This window comes from Microcebus murinus, chromosome 2 (genome assembly GCF_040939455.1).
Source record: "Microcebus murinus isolate Inina chromosome 2, M.murinus_Inina_mat1.0, whole genome shotgun sequence".
Lineage (NCBI taxonomy): Eukaryota > Metazoa > Chordata > Mammalia > Primates > Cheirogaleidae > Microcebus > Microcebus murinus.
In genome coordinates, this window is record NC_134105.1 from 123917590 (window position 1) to 123935928 (window position 18339).

General features: G+C 36.3%; 1 protein-coding gene across 8 annotated transcripts in view; it reads left to right on the forward strand.

Moving 5' to 3' along the window:
- Nucleotides 1–18339, forward strand: part of RASAL2 (RAS protein activator like 2) — a 372653-nt gene that overhangs the window by 333090 nt on the left and 21224 nt on the right. For all 8 annotated transcript variants that reach the window (XM_076000403.1, XM_012778772.3, XM_076000404.1 and 5 more), the window contains exons 6-12: nucleotides 1666–1819; nucleotides 3663–3761; nucleotides 4494–5048; nucleotides 7080–7224; nucleotides 13667–13811; nucleotides 14434–14670; nucleotides 16291–16492. In XM_076000403.1, coding sequence (XP_075856518.1) covers nucleotides 1666–1819; nucleotides 3663–3761; nucleotides 4494–5048; nucleotides 7080–7224; nucleotides 13667–13811; nucleotides 14434–14670; nucleotides 16291–16492 — 1537 coding nt within the window. The remainder of the gene's footprint in view (nucleotides 1–1665; nucleotides 1820–3662; nucleotides 3762–4493; nucleotides 5049–7079; nucleotides 7225–13666; nucleotides 13812–14433; nucleotides 14671–16290; nucleotides 16493–18339) is intronic.

An 18339-nucleotide genomic window follows, 5' to 3' on the forward strand; every position in this document is an offset into this window, starting at 1 on the left:
GAGTCACTGTTTTCTATCTGTTTACGAAAGGTCACAGTGGCCTGCTTTCCTCAACCAGGCTTCCTATGCAGCATACTGGGAAAGGTTGTATGATAATTAGATTAAAGTACAATTTTGGGGGGCATTTAGTTATTTGTAGTTGATGTGCTATATTTGCAGTATGTAACATGTCATTGTCTTATCAAATAGAACAAAAGGAAATAAATGTGGGCTGTTACATTGTTAAATTGTTACATACAAAATATTAGGTGGCATTTGTCTCTTTTGTGCATCTTTGCCTTATCAATGGAAAATATAAATGTTGACTTTTTGACTTTAAAAATTACTGAATGTCTGAACACATGTTTTTCAGCCTAAACTTGAAATGTGGTTTATTATTTTTGTGGAAAGAAGAAGGACTAAAATCCTTATTGCTTAAAATGTTCTTATTTTATGGAGTTTCATTAAACAATGTTAGAATAGAGACAGAAGTTAGAGAGCAGCCTTAGTGCTAGTTTCCTATATCTCATTACTTTATAATTTAACTAAAACCTACTCTGGCATTAAACATTTCAGTTCCTTTTAGTGTTGATATTGTTATTTCAAGGAAATAAGCCGTTTATTTAATGTGTTTTATAAAAACAAATGTCTTTACACAAAGCATTTCTTTTTATCCTTACCGCTAAATACTTCTGCCTGAAATATATGTGTGTAACTCTGGATGTTTCAGTCAACAAATACTATAATTATTGAGTAAAACTGTATGGTCATCCAATTTTGTATTCAATAATATTGTGCTTTATATTGTTTGACTCCATTAATTCTTTCAAGAGAAAGGTAGTGAAGTGCTAGTTCCTATGGTGACAAGAGTCATGATTTCCAGCAGTTTTAAAACAACTAGGAAACAAAATCAGACAGGATGCCCAAATGGTATTAACAAAGATCTGTCCTCTAGATGAGAGTTTGGGCTTTTTTTTTGTCATCATGGTGGAAGGTTTTTCAAGGAGTTTAATTCTTAATTCATATTTATACAGTAAAGCATGGATAGAATCAAAAGCTTACCAGAAAAGAATCCCATATTGACATGGAAATCAGGCCTTTTGAAAGACAGGGTCTTGTGCTAAAGTGTTGCTTCGACTCTGTGTGTGTGTGTGTGTGTGTGTGTGTGTGCGCGCGCGCACATTTATTCTGCCAAAGTAGAAAGAAACAAAATGAGGAATCAGCCACTATTATTTTGTCAGTGATGGAAGAGGATAAAGCTATAGCATAGGGGAAAAAAAAGAAATAATTTGTCTTTTGGCAATACCTTTACATTAAAAAGAATATGTAAGATAACCTAAATAGTATATATTTCTCCATGTTCCCAGGTAGGAATGAGGATTAAACAGTGTCTGTAGTAGAGCTTTGAGCTCCCTTGAGATGAGTGAAATTGTAGTATGTTTTTATGTTTTATGTAGTATGTTTTATGTGAGTGCACGCACACTGAAAAAAAGTATGCATGCACTCACATATATGTAGTTTATATTTGCTACATGAATATGATTATTGTTGTTATAGATTGACTAGTAATTTGTTCCTTGTTTATTTTCTTAAGCAGGTGTACATTTGTTGTAGCCTCCATTGTATTAGATTCCATTTCCTTGTCGGCCTAGGTTACACTACCTTAAATATCTTTTTCTACTTTAGGTCTCGTGGGCTTCCTAAACTAAAAGAGTCACGTTCCCATGAATCCTTGCTGAGCCCATGCAGTGCAGTGGAATGTCTGGACCTTGGTAGAGGGGAGCCTGTATCCGTGAAGCCACTCCATAGTAGCATTCTGGGACAAGACTTCTGCTTTGAGGTAAAAAAAATAAGTGAATAAAAAATTTTAAAAAAGAAAGAATAAAGAATAGTTAAACAACAGGCAGATTTTCTATCCAGTGACTTTGTGATTTCATTACTGTGGTGTTGATGATACGATTACATCAACTGGTTTTCAGTTCTGAAAATTACCTACTTATGGGAAAAAGTTGGAAATTTGTACTTAAAAAGTTATTAATAATGATAGCTTCTCATTTCTTTTATTCTTATCTTCTTTCCAAAAAATTGAATTCCTAGTACATTCTCAGCAGAAGTCACAAGACTAGCAATAATTTATTAAATTAGCATATTAATTTTTTAATATTGGGAAGAATGTCACTATGTTATTATTTTTCTCCTGAAAACCTTAGTCCCTAATTTTAATGTTTTTTTTAAAAAAATTGACCCAAACCATAATTTTTCTAACTACAATGTAAATAGTTCAAGATCTGGGATCATATCTTATTTATTTTTGTAATCCCCTGCACCTAGCCCAGTCTGTAGCACATTGCAGGTACCTAATTTCTTAAGTAACTTGCCCTTCACTAGAAAATTATGGCTATCACTTTTTTATAAGGTAGTTTCTCCCTTCTAAATTAAATATACACTATTGGCCATTTACAAGTTAAAATTGAAAACTATGTGTACATATATATATACACACACACACATACATATATATAAAAAATTATTAGAGTTAGGATTTGATTAATTAACAAGAACTTATTAAGTGCCTAGTGATGAGTCCTACAGTAGATGTTGTAGAAGTTGAAAGACGTTTAGTTCCTATTCTTATGGACCAGCACTATCCAAAAGAAATATAATGCAAGCCACATATGTAGTTTTAAATTTTATTTAACAAAAAAATTGCCATTGCAACATGCACTATAAAACTTATCAATGAGAAGTTTTACATTATTTTTTGGTGCTAAATCTTTAAAATCTAATGTATATTTTATAGTTACAGCACTATTTCAATTTAGACTAGCCACGTTTTAGATACTCACTAGCCACAGAAGGCTAGTATGCTTGGACAAAGCATATCATCTGATCTGGTTCACTAGGTTATAAGCTGAAATCGAGTTAACATGTGACTTCAGCATGTGTGCACATGTTAACTCAATTAACATGTGCACACTTCAGCAATTTGGGCAGGGCATTTATTGGTCTTCATTTTATAAAAATCACTTGAACTTTCCCATTTTTATGGAGTTCAGCTCAACAGATTGGGTAACAAGCCCAGTGTTTGGTGCTAGGCATATAACAACATGTTTCACTTTTGAAGGACTTTGGTAATAGTGGTAAGGCTAACCTAATAAATGACTGGAAATCAACAGTCCGGTTGCCTAGTGGAAGAAAAAAATGGGTTCCAAAGACAGTAATGCAATACTAGTAACTCTTCTCTATTTCATTTAATTCCTTCTATTATATTATAGTGAAGTTGGTCTCAAAAAAATCTAATAAGCTGTTTCAAACACCTTCTTCCCTTTTTAGTTATTTTTATTAACTCACTCAGAATTGAGCATATTCATTTGCAGGTAATTTAAGATGTTGCCTAAAAGGGTTTTAATTTTGATTTTTCTTAACCATAGGCCAACTTTAGGTTTCTCAGCTGAATTTAAAATGGCTTTTGTTCTCACACCTGGAAATGAGTGTGGATGCCACTACCTAAGCAAACAGGGAGTGTAGGTACAGGTACCATAAAACCAGCAAAGATCATTTTATTTTCACATAATATGATTTGGGCTCATAGCATACCTCTAACTCTTCAGTGATAGAACTAGGAAGATAGAGTCCCCAAATCCTGTGTTTTCTTTTCTTTATCTGTAATCTTTATGTTGAAGGTTACCTACTTAAGTGGAAGTAAGTGTTTCAGCTGTAACTCCGCTTCCGAGAGAGATAAGTGGATGGAAAACCTCCGTAGGACAGTTCAACCTAATAAGGTAATGGTGGCTTTGAGTGTCTAAAATTGTAAGCACTAAGTTGATAGAAGGTAAATGTAGTAATAATCCATGTAGTAATAACTTTGATAGAATTTTAGAGTTTTAAATTGCATTTATATATTAGGCCATTTTAAGCTAAAATAATCTTATTGCAGATATTGTCATCATGATCTCACCAATGTGAATAAGAAGACAAAAGTTAACTGGCTTGCCCAAGTCAGAAGCTCGTACGTGATAGAAAAGGGACTAGAGCACCAGCTTCTTAACTATTTTTTTCTTTTTTTATCTGCAGAATTTAGTCCAGTTGCCATTTGGCTGGCTATATGAAAACTTACCATAACAAGATGATATTTTCTAACCCAAGTAAAATAGAATATATGTGGTTCTTTAAGATTCTGACACACGGAGGGTTGGAGGGTGGGTGCGGAATAAAAACTTACCTGTTGGGTACAGTGAACACCATTCTGGTCAGAGGGGTATACCAAGAGCCCTGACTTAAGCATTATTCAAGATATCCATGTAATAAAAACAGTTGTAGCCCTTTAAAAAAAAAGAATTCTGATACATTCTGGTTTTGAGCTTGCTATTATCCTAATCAGCAATCCTTTCATTATTTGCTTCGTTATATATACCCTTAATAAGAGTACATAATCAGCGTCACATACTTTAAAAGGAAAATGTTTTCTGTCTGGGATATCATATCTCAAATTCAACTTTGTCGCCTCTTTATAGGACAATTGCAGACGAGCTGAAAATGTTCTCCGTTTATGGATCATTGAAGCCAAGGACCTTGCCCCTAAAAAGAAATATTTCTGTGAACTGTGCCTTGATGATACCCTCTTTGCTCGTACAACCAGCAAGACCAAAGCAGATAATATTTTCTGGGGTGAACATTTTGAATTCTTCAGCCTTCCACCTCTGCATAGTATCACAGTTCACATTTATAAGGATGTGGAAAAAAAGAAAAAAAAGGACAAGAATAATTATGTAGGGCTAGTTAACATCCCCACTGCCAGTGTGACTGGTCGCCAATTTGTAGAAAAATGGTATCCAGTGAGTACACCTACACCCAACAAAGGAAAGACAGGAGGACCTTCTATTCGGATTAAATCACGTTTCCAAACTATCACCATTCTGCCTATGGAGCAATACAAAGAATTTGCAGAATTTGTCACCAGCAACTACACCATGCTGTGTTCTGTCCTTGAGCCAGTAATTAGTGTGAGAAATAAAGAGGAATTGGCTTGTGCCTTAGTGCATATTCTTCAAAGTACTGGCAGAGCTAAGGTAAGTGGAAAAGGGGTTGCATTACCTAAAATCTCTTCCTTACCTTTTACAAAGAGACAAAGACATGGATACTGTAGAGATCCAATTTAGAGAATTGTGCTTTGCTGTTGCTCAAAACAAGGAGAAAAATAAAAAGAATTAAGAAGAAAACCTATTGGCGGTTCTTGGATCCAGAAAAGATAGGGATTATAAAACTGAAAAAGTAAAATGGAGGACCAACAAATATTTATAGAAAGTCCATTTGCATGAAAGATAGATGCCATAGCCAGCTCTTTATTGTCTGAAAAAATAAATGGTAGAATCAGTAAGGTAACCCCACATTGTGTTCAGAATTCTGTCTTCAGTTCTAGAGTGTTGTATGGTGGTTTCCTTCCTCGCTATATGCTGTTTAAGATTAGCTGGCGGCTTTATCCCCTGGGCACAGAAGGAGGTGTTCCAGAGGCATGCTGGGTGTTAGTAAGAGTCCTCATGGGATTAAAATCTATATTTGGAATAAAAATACCAAGGGATGTTGTACAGTTGGTAGTTGTTTCATGATAGACTTATTTCAACCTGGATAGGAGTAAAAATGCAGGAAGACAAAAGTATGCTGGTTGTAGGGAGAATCGCCACCGACCGATAGGTCTCTGGCCCGTGAAGCATTTTCTCTTTACTGGGCTGAGTCTCCACGTATTATGTGCAAACTGATCATAGCGAAATTATATTTTAGATCCAGAGAAGTTCACAAGTAGAATAATTTATTTAGAACTAAACATTAAAGTGAAGTGCTATTAATATTTCTTGATATAAATCAGTTTATACACAACTTAGGTACAATAAACTACACCCATTTAAAGTGGAAAAGTTCAGTGAGTTTTTTGACAGATTATGTACCCATTGAAACCACCACCATAATCAAGATACAGATATGTTATCATCACCCCCAAAAGTTTCCTCCTGTCACTTAGCATAAATTTTAATAGTCATTCCTAAGTCTACAACTCTTTTCTACTATTGCACTGGCCCAAAGTAAGTCCTATTTATATTTAAAATGCTTAATAACATTCAAAATATATGATAACATACTTCAAACTGAACAACAATAAACACTGATTTTTATATCAAGTTCTTTAAAACTGTTGAGGAATAAAGCAGGTTTCTTCAAGGTTTTATTTATCCTTGTGCCATCCTTCTGGATGGTTGGATGGATAGATGGACAGACAGCCTAGAAAATGAGTTCAGGTGATGAGTTTAAGAAATTCCATGGTGATACTGGGGACCAATTTGTAACTTTTATACAATAAACACCTAATATATGCCAGAAACTGTTAGGTGCTTTAGACGTTGTGGTGAGCAAAAGTAGACACTGTCTTTGGCCTTGTGGGGCTTACAGTTTTCTGGGGAAAACAGATATTAATGTTAACCAAGTAATTACAGAAATAAATGAGTGATCACAGTGAGAACTGCAGGGGTAAAAGAGACGTGGTGCTACAAGGCACGGAACAAGAGGGCCGGAGCAGTTCCGGGGAAGTGCTGGCCAGGGAAGGTTCGCTGAGGAAACAGTCTGTGAACTAAGATCCAAAGGATCCCAGGAATTAACACCACAACAGTGGGAGCAGGAGTGAGGGTGGGCGTGGAGCACAGCCGAGGAGCACAGCAGTTGTTGAAAAAAGGGCTTTGTGGTGAACAGAGAACAATGTGTGTTATTACTGAAAGGGCTTGGTGTGTTACAGGCCCTAAAAAGAAAGTCCTTGAAGCCAAGCAGAATGCAGAGAAAGGTACAAGACAAAGCTGGAAAAGTAGAGACAGAGACTTGTAGGGTGCATGCAGAATTATGGTTTTATCAAAAGTGCAGTGGAAAATCTTTGGAGGAATTTTAAACTTAGGGGTAGTGACACCTAAAATTTTATGCTGAATTTTTTTTGTTTCAAACAAATCTGGTAGGTTTAGTTTTAAAGCACCATACACAGGATGTCTCATATTTTATCAGTCTCTTCTAATGTATATTATTTATTCAGTTGCTTTCTGCCTGATTGAACCTTATTCTACCAGGATTTTCTGACTGACTTGGTGATGTCTGAGGTGGATCGTTGTGGAGAGCATGATGTCTTGATCTTCAGAGAGAACACCATTGCCACCAAATCCATTGAGGAATACCTCAAGTTGGTGGGACAACAGTATCTTCATGATGCACTAGGTATAAAAGAGAAAAACTTGTATTTTCTTTTCCTTCCCTTTCGATTTTAAGTTATTTCACCCTCATAAAACAAATTGAGCTCAAATTTGAGTATTATTTAGTTCTAGCTGACTAGAGTATTAAGGTTTGCATTTCAGCTATAAGAAGTCTGTTCAGTACTTACCAGTGGAGTAACAATAGATTGGTTTATCTAGCATGTGCAGAATAGAAAACCCATCAGCATAAACAGCTTACTCCCAGACCCTCAAGTTCATGATTCTGGGATACACAATAATATCAGTGGGTGTCACTACTGGACCTGAGGTGGCCTGTTTTCCCCAAAGTGTTCAGTATTTATATCATAAGTCTTGAGAGAGTTACTCTACCCTTTGTTATCATGCATACAAAATTTTAATCAAAAGTGAAGAAACTCTTGCCAGTTCCCAAAACTCCCCCACAGATTTCTGCCTTCAAGGTCTGTAGAATTTTTTAATATAACTAATTTTTTTTTTGGCCCATGAATTGTTCTTTTTTTTCCATTTTTTTTTATTATTTCAGCATATTATAGGGGTACAAATGTTAAGGTTATGTATATTGCCCATGCCCCCCCTCCCCCCTCGAGTCAGAGCTTCAAGCGTGTCCATCCTCCAAATATTGCACATCTCACTCATTATGTTTGTATATACCCATCCCCTCCTCCCCCCTCCCACCCGCCTGACACCCGATAAATGTTACTCCTATATGTCCACTTAGGTGTTGATCAGTTAATACCAATTTGCTGGTAAGTACATGTGGTGCTTGTTTTTCCGTTCTTGAGATATTTCCCTTAGTAGAATGGGTTCCAGCTCCATCCAGGAATGTACAAGGCCACTCACTTGCACTTCCAGTTTGGTCATGAAATTCAAGCATTAACCACCAGAATAAGGCCCTGTACTGGGCACTTTGATACACATCATGATAGAGCAGAAGGAGGTTCCATTAAGGAATATCCATTTCTTTCACCTCCATATCCCTCATTCCTACACAGAATGTAGAACACCACTGTCCTGTAGAGACATAATGTGAGCCGTGTGTGTCATTTTTATGTATTTATTTTTATGGAATTTTAAATTTTCTAGTGGTCACAAAAAAAGAGTAAAGAGAAACAGGTGAAATTCATAACATTTTATTAACCCAATATATCCAAATATTATTTAATAGCTAATCAATGTAAAAATCAGTAATTAGATATTTTACTTTTTATGCTCTTTGAAACCCAGTGTGTATTTTACATTTATTGCACATTTCAATTTGCACTGGCCCCGTTGCTAGTGCCCAACAGTCACATGTGACTCGAGTAGACAGTGTGGCCGGGCATGGTAGCTCATGCCTGTAATCCTAGCACTCTGGGAGGCCAAGATGGGTGGATTGCTCAAGGTCAGGAGTTCAAAACCAGCCTGAGCAAGAGCGAGACCCCGTCTCTACTAAAAATAGAAAGAAATTAATTGGCCAACTAATATATATAGAAAAAATTAGCCGGGCATGGTGGCGCATGCCTGTAGTCCCTGCTACGCGGGAGGCTGAGTCAGGAGGATTGCTTGAGCCCAGGAGTTTGAGGTTGCTGTGAACTGGGCTGACGCCACAGCACTCACTCTAGCCTGGGCAACAAAGCAAGACTCTGTCTCAATTAAAAAAAAAAAAGAGTAGACAGTGAGTAAAGATATGTTGAATGACTAAAGAGATTTTTCCCCTCAAGGAGCTTACAGTAAAGGAGATAAGATTAGGGATAACTCTGTACCATAAAAAAGAGAAATTCTGTGTTTCTTCAAAGAATTTTAAAGAAATGACTACAGCTGATAGAATTTTTAAATTTCCTATTTGAAATACATTTATGTTGTGTGTGTAGCCTGAGAGTAGAAAGGCTGTATATGTACACACCTTGGGTAAGGGCAGTGATAGGGATTAGCAAAGGGAAAAGAACCACATAAACAAAAAGGGCATAGTTAGAGAGAACCAGGCATGTGTAGAATAAAACCTTTTAGCAGAAAAAAGGCATGAAAGAGACAAGTGAACAACAAAAAGATTAGGAAATAATTAGAACGATTCTGTTAAGAGCCTTGAATGTCTGGGTGAGGGGTTAGACTTTACAGTAATACTACTGTAAAGTTTTGTAAAGCTACTGAAAGTTTTGAGCTGAGTGTTTTCAGTGGAATTAATTAACAGGCCGACTAAGACAAGTTGGTGAAGAATGCCACTGAAAGCAGAGAGATCAGTTTAAGAAGCCATTGTAATAAGGAAGGCAAGAAATAACAAACTCTGAATTAGGGTAATCACCATGGGTAGGAATAGAGAAAACGATGGGTATGAGAAATATTAAAGTTGAACTGATAGGAATCAGCAACTTTTTCAGTTTGTGGGATGGGAGGAGGGAAAAAATATTACAGAGAATTTTGGAGCCTTCGTGAGAGACTAGGAGGATGATGAGATTCTTAACAGAAATAGGAATCATAGAATTAGTAGGCTTAAAAGAGGGGTAATGATATTTCCACCTCATATATGTTCAGTTTTAAGTTCTAGGAGGAAATGTCAGGGGCTTTAAGGGGTAAAGCTAGACAGGGTATCTGTCTAGCCGGCAGCTAGAAATCTGGGACTAACCCGAGTGGAGGGATTACATAGAGCTATGAGATTACCAGAGCAGAGAGAATAGAGCCACAGCAGATCTCACTGTGTACCTGTGTTTATGGTATAGAATGAAGAAGAGGAATCAGAAGTGATCAGAGAGAGAGAGAAAGCATACAGAAAGGAAAGAAAACTAGGAAAATACTTAGTCCTGGACACCAACACAGAAGAGACTAGCAATAGAATCAGAAATTATGGAAGATAAAGAAAAAAATGGATATTGCATTTGGCAACTTAAAGACACGTGTGATGGCTCAGATTGGTATCAGGAGGAAAGGAGTTGGGTTGTAAGGGGTAAAAAGTGAATGCCTGATGAAGAAATAGGATCATTGTGCTTACATGAAGCAGACTCACTGCAGTACAGCAGTCTCCAACTTTTCGGCACCAGAGACTGGTTTCATGGAAGACAATTTTTCCACGGATGGGGGGGGGGGGGGAGGCAGGAATGGTGGCCCAGTTCCTAACAGGCCATGGGCTGGCACCAGGGGTTGGGGACATCAGCTGTAGTAGCAATTAATTTCTACTCTGCAGAAATAAATTTTTTCTCTTCCTGCTTATCTTCACATTCTTTTCTCTAAGCCATGTACTTTAGTCTGACATTAGGAAAGATACAGAGAGAGGTTCATAGTCTCATTTACACAAAGAGCTTATTATAGTCATAAATTGTATCACAGTTTGCTTTAATAATTTGTGTTGTCTTAGGAAAGACAACTATGAAGCATCTCAAATAGTATTCTCCGTTCTTTGGATATAGGGGTGAATATTTGTTGACCAACTACTTCTTCAAAATCAATTATTCATATTCTAAAATTCAGTGTGCTAAACAGGATTTCTGAATGAAATAATTTTCAGAATGAAATGTGGGTACAATTTCTTTGATAGGACAGTGAATAATTAAATAGCTGATTGACTCAGTGAGGCATGAAAATTAATTCAGTGAACATGGGAAGATATTCAAGTAACCTTTCAAAGACCTCCGTAATAACATTTGTAATCCAAGAGCAAGGGCCAGGGTAGTAGAACAGTTGCAGCTTCCAAAAGCACAGACAGAATTCATTGGTAAGCTTCTTCAGGACAAGGATTGTATTGTCTTCTTATGAAAGTTTTGCTATGTTTCACACATTTTGGGCAGAAAATAGATGCTATTTCCAGACTGGAGAATTCTCAGAGAGAATTTATTTTAAAATATGCAGGTAATATTGTACGATACCTACCTGCGTATTAGCCAGTCTTTATCTGGATCAAAACATTCTTTCTGCAAAGACTCTGCCTCATTTAGACTTACGTCTTCCATCTGTTAGCCTCTCTTACCTTTCTGACTGAGATCAGATGCACTGGTACCCTATGACACATAAGAAACGCCATCTGTGAGGTGTAGGAAAGAAGTCCCTGAAAAGGCCTGGTTTCTACCCTTTGTGGTAGAGGCAAATTCCTTTCAGCAGTAATATGTCCATATCTACATTATTCCTACATGTGAAATTTTGATATGCTAGATAGTAATGAGTTAATGATCTATATAGAAAACTTGTCACAGGGGTCAGAACTCCCGTACTGATCAGTATGGGGTCATGCCTGTGAATAGCCACTGCACCAGCCTGGGCAAGATGGTGAGACCCCATCTCCTTTTTAAAAAAAAAAGGGGGGGGAGAAAAGAAATGAAATCATAGAACATTCAAAGACTTAACATGTAAACAACATAGCACTCCCTTTGACTTTGGGGTTTTTTTTTGGGGGGGGGCTGTTTTTTTTGTTTTGTTTTGTTTTTAATTGAGACAGAGTCTCACTCCGTTGCCCAGGCTAGAGTGAGTGCCGTGGCGTCAGCCTAGCTCACAACAACCTCAATCTCCTGGGCTCAAGCAATCCTCCTGCCTCAGCCTCCAGAGTAGCTGGGACTACAGGCATGCGCCACCATGCCCAGCTAATTTTTTCTATATATTTTCAGTTGTCCAGCTAATTTCTTTCTATTTTTAGTAGAGACGGGGGTCTCACTCTTGCTCAGGCTGGTCTTGAACTCCTGAGCTCAAACGATCCGCCCACCTCGGCCTTCCCAAGTGCTAGGATTACAGGCGTGAGCCACCGCGCCAAGCCTAATTGCTTAGTTTTAAATTTAGGCACTCTTTAAATTAGGTAAATTTGTGGAGGCACATAGCATAGGAAACTTGGAGAACATGTTGCATATATATCTTGTGAGAAGTGGTAACATTTTAAAAAGCCTTTTATAGGCCATTTTAATGGCCAATAAAAAGCCTTTTATTGGCCATTCCACTTGATGAAAAGTTATTTAAAATTTGGTATGTACAAAAATTGTTTGTACATAACAATACTTTTTGTATGGAGCCCCTACTAAGTGCCAGGCACCATATCCGCTGCTTTTCACACATATTTCTGATCCTCACCACAACTCTACCAGGTGGTGTTATTAACGCTAGTTTATAAAAAAGACAGCTGAAGCTCAGACTCGCTAAGTGGCTTTTCAAGGCCTAACAATTAGTTAAGTGAAGGACCCAGAATTTGATCCTAGATCTCTCTGAATCCAAAGCTTTAAATCTTTCTGTGCACCACTTTCTTTTCTGTATACTGCTTTGCTTCCCATTCTCCAAGCATTTTTCTTCAAAATTATCACTTCTCATCGTTGTCATAGCTATTTTTAAAAGCTTTCATTTATCTCAATACTAACCATTTTTTAGAAAATGTTCTTCATGTTGCTGCCGCTTCTTAATTTTGCAGGAATTATTGTTCACTTTTATGAACTCTGTTATAACTAGCCTGAACCTTGGGAATAAAAGCATATTTGGAAGGATGTTGAAAGGTCCATTCTTTTGTGAAGACCTATGAAAAACCAAGAAGACACCACTGATAAATATTTATTGAACACCTGCAGTGTTTGGGGAGCTGTTTAAGAGACTCAGGATTTGAACATGAGCAAAACCTAGTTCCTAACCTCCAAGGGAATTCTTCCTAGAAATGAGACAGACAAATAAGCACAAAACAGTATGAAACACAGAGCAGTAGAAAATATACAAGGTATAGTGTATGGTGGAGAATGAACAGGTAAGGTAGCAATTTGCTCTTTCTGGGCATAGTGGGCTTATCTTCCTAGAGGACAGGCTATATGAACAGGGCTTCTAAGCTAAATTTATATGGAAAAGCATATACAGATTGTGTACGGAGATCTCCTGCTATAATTTTATGCTGCATTAAATGACTGTCCCTATTACAAGAGGTAAGCCTGGAGACCCTTACTTGCATCTAAGTTAGGCCCCAACATTAGCACTGAAAACCTTAGTGGGCTGTTCAAGCTTGCGATATTTGTTCTTCTAGCATAACAATAATAGTCACTCCAATAGAGCAAGCCTTATAACAAATAACAAGTTTATACCAGTATATTTGCAGGTTCAGTTAAAAGATACTATATTGTCTAAGGTAGTATCATTACTATTTTTATAAATACTGCAATGATGATGTTAGTGATTGCTGTTATTTCACTTCCAAGATAAGGGAAATAAACATGATATATGGGATGTGGCAACTCTTGGGCTGCAGAGCAATGGCCCTTCGTGGGCAGTCTTTTTTTCTTTTTCTTTTTTTTTTATTTCAGCATATTACAGGGGTACAAATGTTAAGGTTACAAATATTGTCCGTGTCCATATTCCCCCCTATTGGCAGTCTTTTGTGCCCTCCATGTCAGATCTGAGAAAAGAATTTCCCATTATACATTTTAGGACAGAAATCCTAAATCCTTTTATTCTATTCAGGAAGATACTATTTATGGTTATACTGTCTTTCATTTTCTCTCTTCACATAGGGGAGTTCATCAAAGCTTTGTATGAGTCAGATGAGAACTGTGAAGTGGATCCCAGCAAATGCTCATCTGGTGAGCTGATAGACCATCAGAGCAACCTGAAAATGTGCTGCGAGCTGGCTTTCTGCAAGATCATCAACTCTTACTGGTGGGCTTACCTCCTTCTCTGTTTTTGGAACTTACATTTTTTCATATAAAAGTCACCACGATGTTGACCATTATTTCACAACCAAAGGAAAAATTGAAAGTTTCTCTAATAAAGTCCTATCTAAAATTGAAATCTCCATTTTAAGCCATATGTGAATATAATATTTCCCCAGAATATTAGTACTGCAGCATCTAATACCAAAAGTATTTTTCTTGCTTTCTGAAATATTTACTAGAGTTGAACAGATGTATTCATGAATTTTGATCATTGCTCTAACCCCTGCAATTGGTGAGATTTGGGAAGATTTTTGATGAACAGTCTTTAGAGAGATTATGGTGAACCATATTAAACCAGATGGTTTACTCAAGAGCCTCATGCCATTTTCCCACTTTGTAAAACTAAATTTAAACTAATCCAGAGCTTTGGGTTTGCAGTCTGGCCTTCTGTGAATTTTCTGTCACCTCTCAGCCATCAATAAGGTAGAGCCTCATCCCCAAATCTCTATTGGATCTTTCTCATAGCCTGGCCCTAGAGCAGAGATACACTGGATCAAAGTAGGGTCTCTTGTTCTTTGGGTTATAGTACTTTTATATTTAGAGTTGGTGTTTTTTTCCTTCCCTAGTGTTTTCCCTCGTGAGTTGAAAGAAGTATTTGCATCATGGAAGCAGCAGTGCCTGAATCGTGGCAAGCAAGACATCAGTGAGAGGCTCATTAGTGCCTCCTTGTTTCTCCGTTTTCTGTGCCCAGCCATTATGTCTCCCAGCCTTTTCAACCTCATGCAGGAGTATCCTGATGACCGCACATCTCGGACTCTGACTCTTATTGCCAAGGTCATCCAGAACCTGGCCAACTTTGCCAAGTAGGTGATGCTGTCATAACCACTTTAAAAATGCATTGTTTAACAAAATGCTTGAGTTCTAAAATTTGGATAGAGATGGGGTTCCTCATCAGTCATATTACCAGATTTTCACAGTGGTATTAATAAAAATAGCAAAAAATTGAAACAATTTAAATATTTGCTTTATACAAGAATGGCTAAGTAACATATGGTACATGCATTCAGTGGAATATTTGCAGCCACTACAAACAGTGTTTACAAAGACTATCTAACAATATGGAATATGATGAAGATAAAATTATGTTAAATAAAAGTACTAATAAAAATATGTTAGTCAAAACAAAAGGTGGGCTACAAAATGGTGTATACACTATCATCCCAGCAACATAAAAACACAAAAATCTGTAAGTATAGAAATGTTGTACAGAACAGTCAGACAAATTCTGTGGTTACCTTGTCTAAAACAACTGGCCTGGCCGCTTCAAAAAAGAAAATGAAAAATGCAAAAGGTGGAAGGGGACTATTCTATTATAGATTAAAAGAGACTAAATGCAATACTGGAAACTTATTTGGATCTTAAATTGGAAAAAAAAGATCTATAAAAGTAATTTTGGGGACAATGGGTGCAATTTAAATATGGACTGTATATGATTCATGAAAAATATTTTTAAAGTGTTAGTGGGGTAATGGTTTATGTAAGAGATATTCCTTATTCTGAAAAAAATGCTAAAGTATTTAGAGGTTCAGATAGTTCAAAAAAAAAGTATGTGCATGGAAAGAGAGTAAAAGTAAACTTGACAAAATGTTAACAGTTCGTTAATGTAGATGAGAGGCATTTGGGTGTTCATTATATATTCTCTTTCAACTTCTCTGTAAGCTTAAAATTTTTCAGTTAGGAGAAAGCAGCTGGGGAGGAAATGCACTCACAGTAAATAGCAGATATGCTTTGGTAGTTGAGTCTGACAGCCACACTTTTTTCCTTCTCCTTTTCATTGTTTTCAGAGTTTTCTTCAGTAAGTTTATATTGTTTTTATAATTTATAGAAAATAATTTTAAGAAGTGACTGGGAAGGAATTCCCACTTGCAAAATTGATCGCAGATTTACTCAATAGTGAGGCTTAAATACAAGTTTCTATTAGCAATGTATTGAAGAAAAAATTAGAACTTTAATGAAACAGGTTGTTTTCTAGTATAATATAAAAAGTGATGTTTTGGGAAGTGTACTATTTTAACTTTGTATACCTTATGTATGAGCCAATGCAGAAATACACAATTTGCTCATATGTAAGCTAATTCTGGTAAAAATTATTTCTAGTTTATTTTAGAACAGGTTTTATGGACTTAAACTGGTCTCTGAAGATAGCTAGAATTTAGATAGGCAAAGAAGAGAAGTTCTTCCCTAGTGGAAATAAATAGCATGAGCAAAGGCTTGGAGAAGAAAAAGAATATAATATATCTGAGAGACTTTGAAGAAGCTAGTAGTGTTGAGGATTTGTACTGGTGAGCATTTGGTAGGTAAGTGAGAACTATATTACAGAGAAATTTAAATAAATGTTAAAGTTCTGTGTAAAGTCAACTCAAAATGATTATATCTCTTTTCTTGAATATGTTCTTTCTCCTTTTTCTCACCCTCTACTTCAGGTTTGGTAACAAAGAAGAATACATGGCATTCATGAATGATTTTTTAGAACATGAATGGGGTGGAATGAAGCGCTTTCTTTTGGAGATCTCTAATCCAGACACCATCTCAAACACCCCAGGCTTTGATGGTTACATTGATCTGGGCCGAGAGCTTTCAGTTTTGCATTCCTTACTGTGGGAAGTAGTTTCCCAACTTGATAAGGTAAAGTAGGCTGATGCAAGATGGAGAACTTTAATGTCCCTGGATTCTGGAGAGTATCTCCAGAATAATAGCACTTACTCTTTTAGCAAATTGAAAGCAAACTTTTGCCCTAGAGGTCTGGTAGTAAATGGTCATCATTTCTGAGTAAAATATGTGATCTACGACCATGAAATTATTAGTATATATTTTAAATAATAATTATCTGAATCAATGGCATATATTTCTATAAGTTTATACATATAGATATAGTATATACCCAAAAACTTATCTAGAAACTAATATTATATATTGGTATATGTAGCCTTATTCATGTATAACAGGATGAGATGAAACCTCATATAGTAATGTCTAACAGAAGTATAGACTTAGGTAAATACTGAACTTACAATATTTAAGTAACTTTACCCATGAAAAAATTTCTTTACTGTACAAGTCAGAGAGTTTCATATAATTAAGAGTGCTAAGAATCATGTGGGATGTCAAAATCCAGTCTTCTTTCTCCACAGATGTGAATTAAGTTATAGACAACAATTATCATTTTTAATCATTTGTGTTCTGGTTATAAACTAAGAATTTTATTATATACCATGTTAATATATAAATGTATGCCATGCCAATCATTTTCTTCCTTCTGAAATTTTATGAAAAGGAATAGATTTTATAGTAGAAAATAATGTAATAGACTTTGGCTAGGTTTATCACAATAATTATTTATTGATCCTTTTGTTTGCTACAGGTACTGTATAAATATGTATATTAGAATAACTTCAAAAGACAAAGTTATTTTTCTGTAATAAGGATTTATTTGTTTTCCTCCATTTTTCTATTGCTAAAAATGCCATACCAGTAAAATTTGAAGGGCAATCAAACCTATTAACAAAGACCCTTCTCCCAAGGAATCATAAATGATAGTGTGTTCAAGAGTGCTTAAAACACTTGTAAAGGAGTAAACCGTACCTTATTCTCAAGGACCCCTCCTTCACTTTTAGAAATGCAAGCTATATTTTAAGTTATAGCTATGCTGAGAGTAAATTTCTCTAATATAAATCATGGCTCAGCTTTGTTGAGCAAGTAACAGCATTCTTTGGATGGCATTTGTACCTATTTAAGTAGGGTAGAAGAGTCTATTAATTGTTGAGAAGACAAAGAAGACCTAATGACAGGCATGTAAAACTGCCTAACAGTTGAGGGGACCTAAGATGCCATAAGACTGAGAATTCCCTAAAGGAAAAAATGATTGAGATGGATAATGCAAGTACTGAAGAGTTGTTCCTTGTTGCGTTAACTGCATCAGTGAGATGCAAATACACATATCTCGTGAAATAGGCCTGGTTTATTCAGGATCAAGGTCTTTTTAGTAGCCATTGTTGTGTAAACACACTTTCTCCTTTTTAATCTCTGTTTGGTCCTGGGAACCAGGAGTACATTCAGACATATCTCATTAATAGAGTTTATCTGATTTTGCTGTTTAAAAAAATTGTCTTACTGATGAAAACTCAGTTGGCAATGGGTCAGGGTTCCCAAGATCGACAGGGTTCCTAACTGTGTGCCCTGCTGTGCTCTGGATCCCTGAACGCAGCACCTACTTGTATGTTGGCATGCATTTCTTTGCTCACATGATGCCTTTTCTTTGGAAGTTTTGTCACACTAGCTGATCCTCTGATCTTGACGTTCTTTTTGGTCAAAAGGTGTTTGGTTCTTTGCCTGTCCTCCCCCACCTTGACCTACTAGCCTCCCAAAGATTTAGTTTGCTTTGCATGCCTATTTTAGTTGGAATGGCAATAGTTTGGTTGTTTTGAGCATGTCTTTTAATTTTTATTTGCATAATCCTAATTTCTATTTCCTTT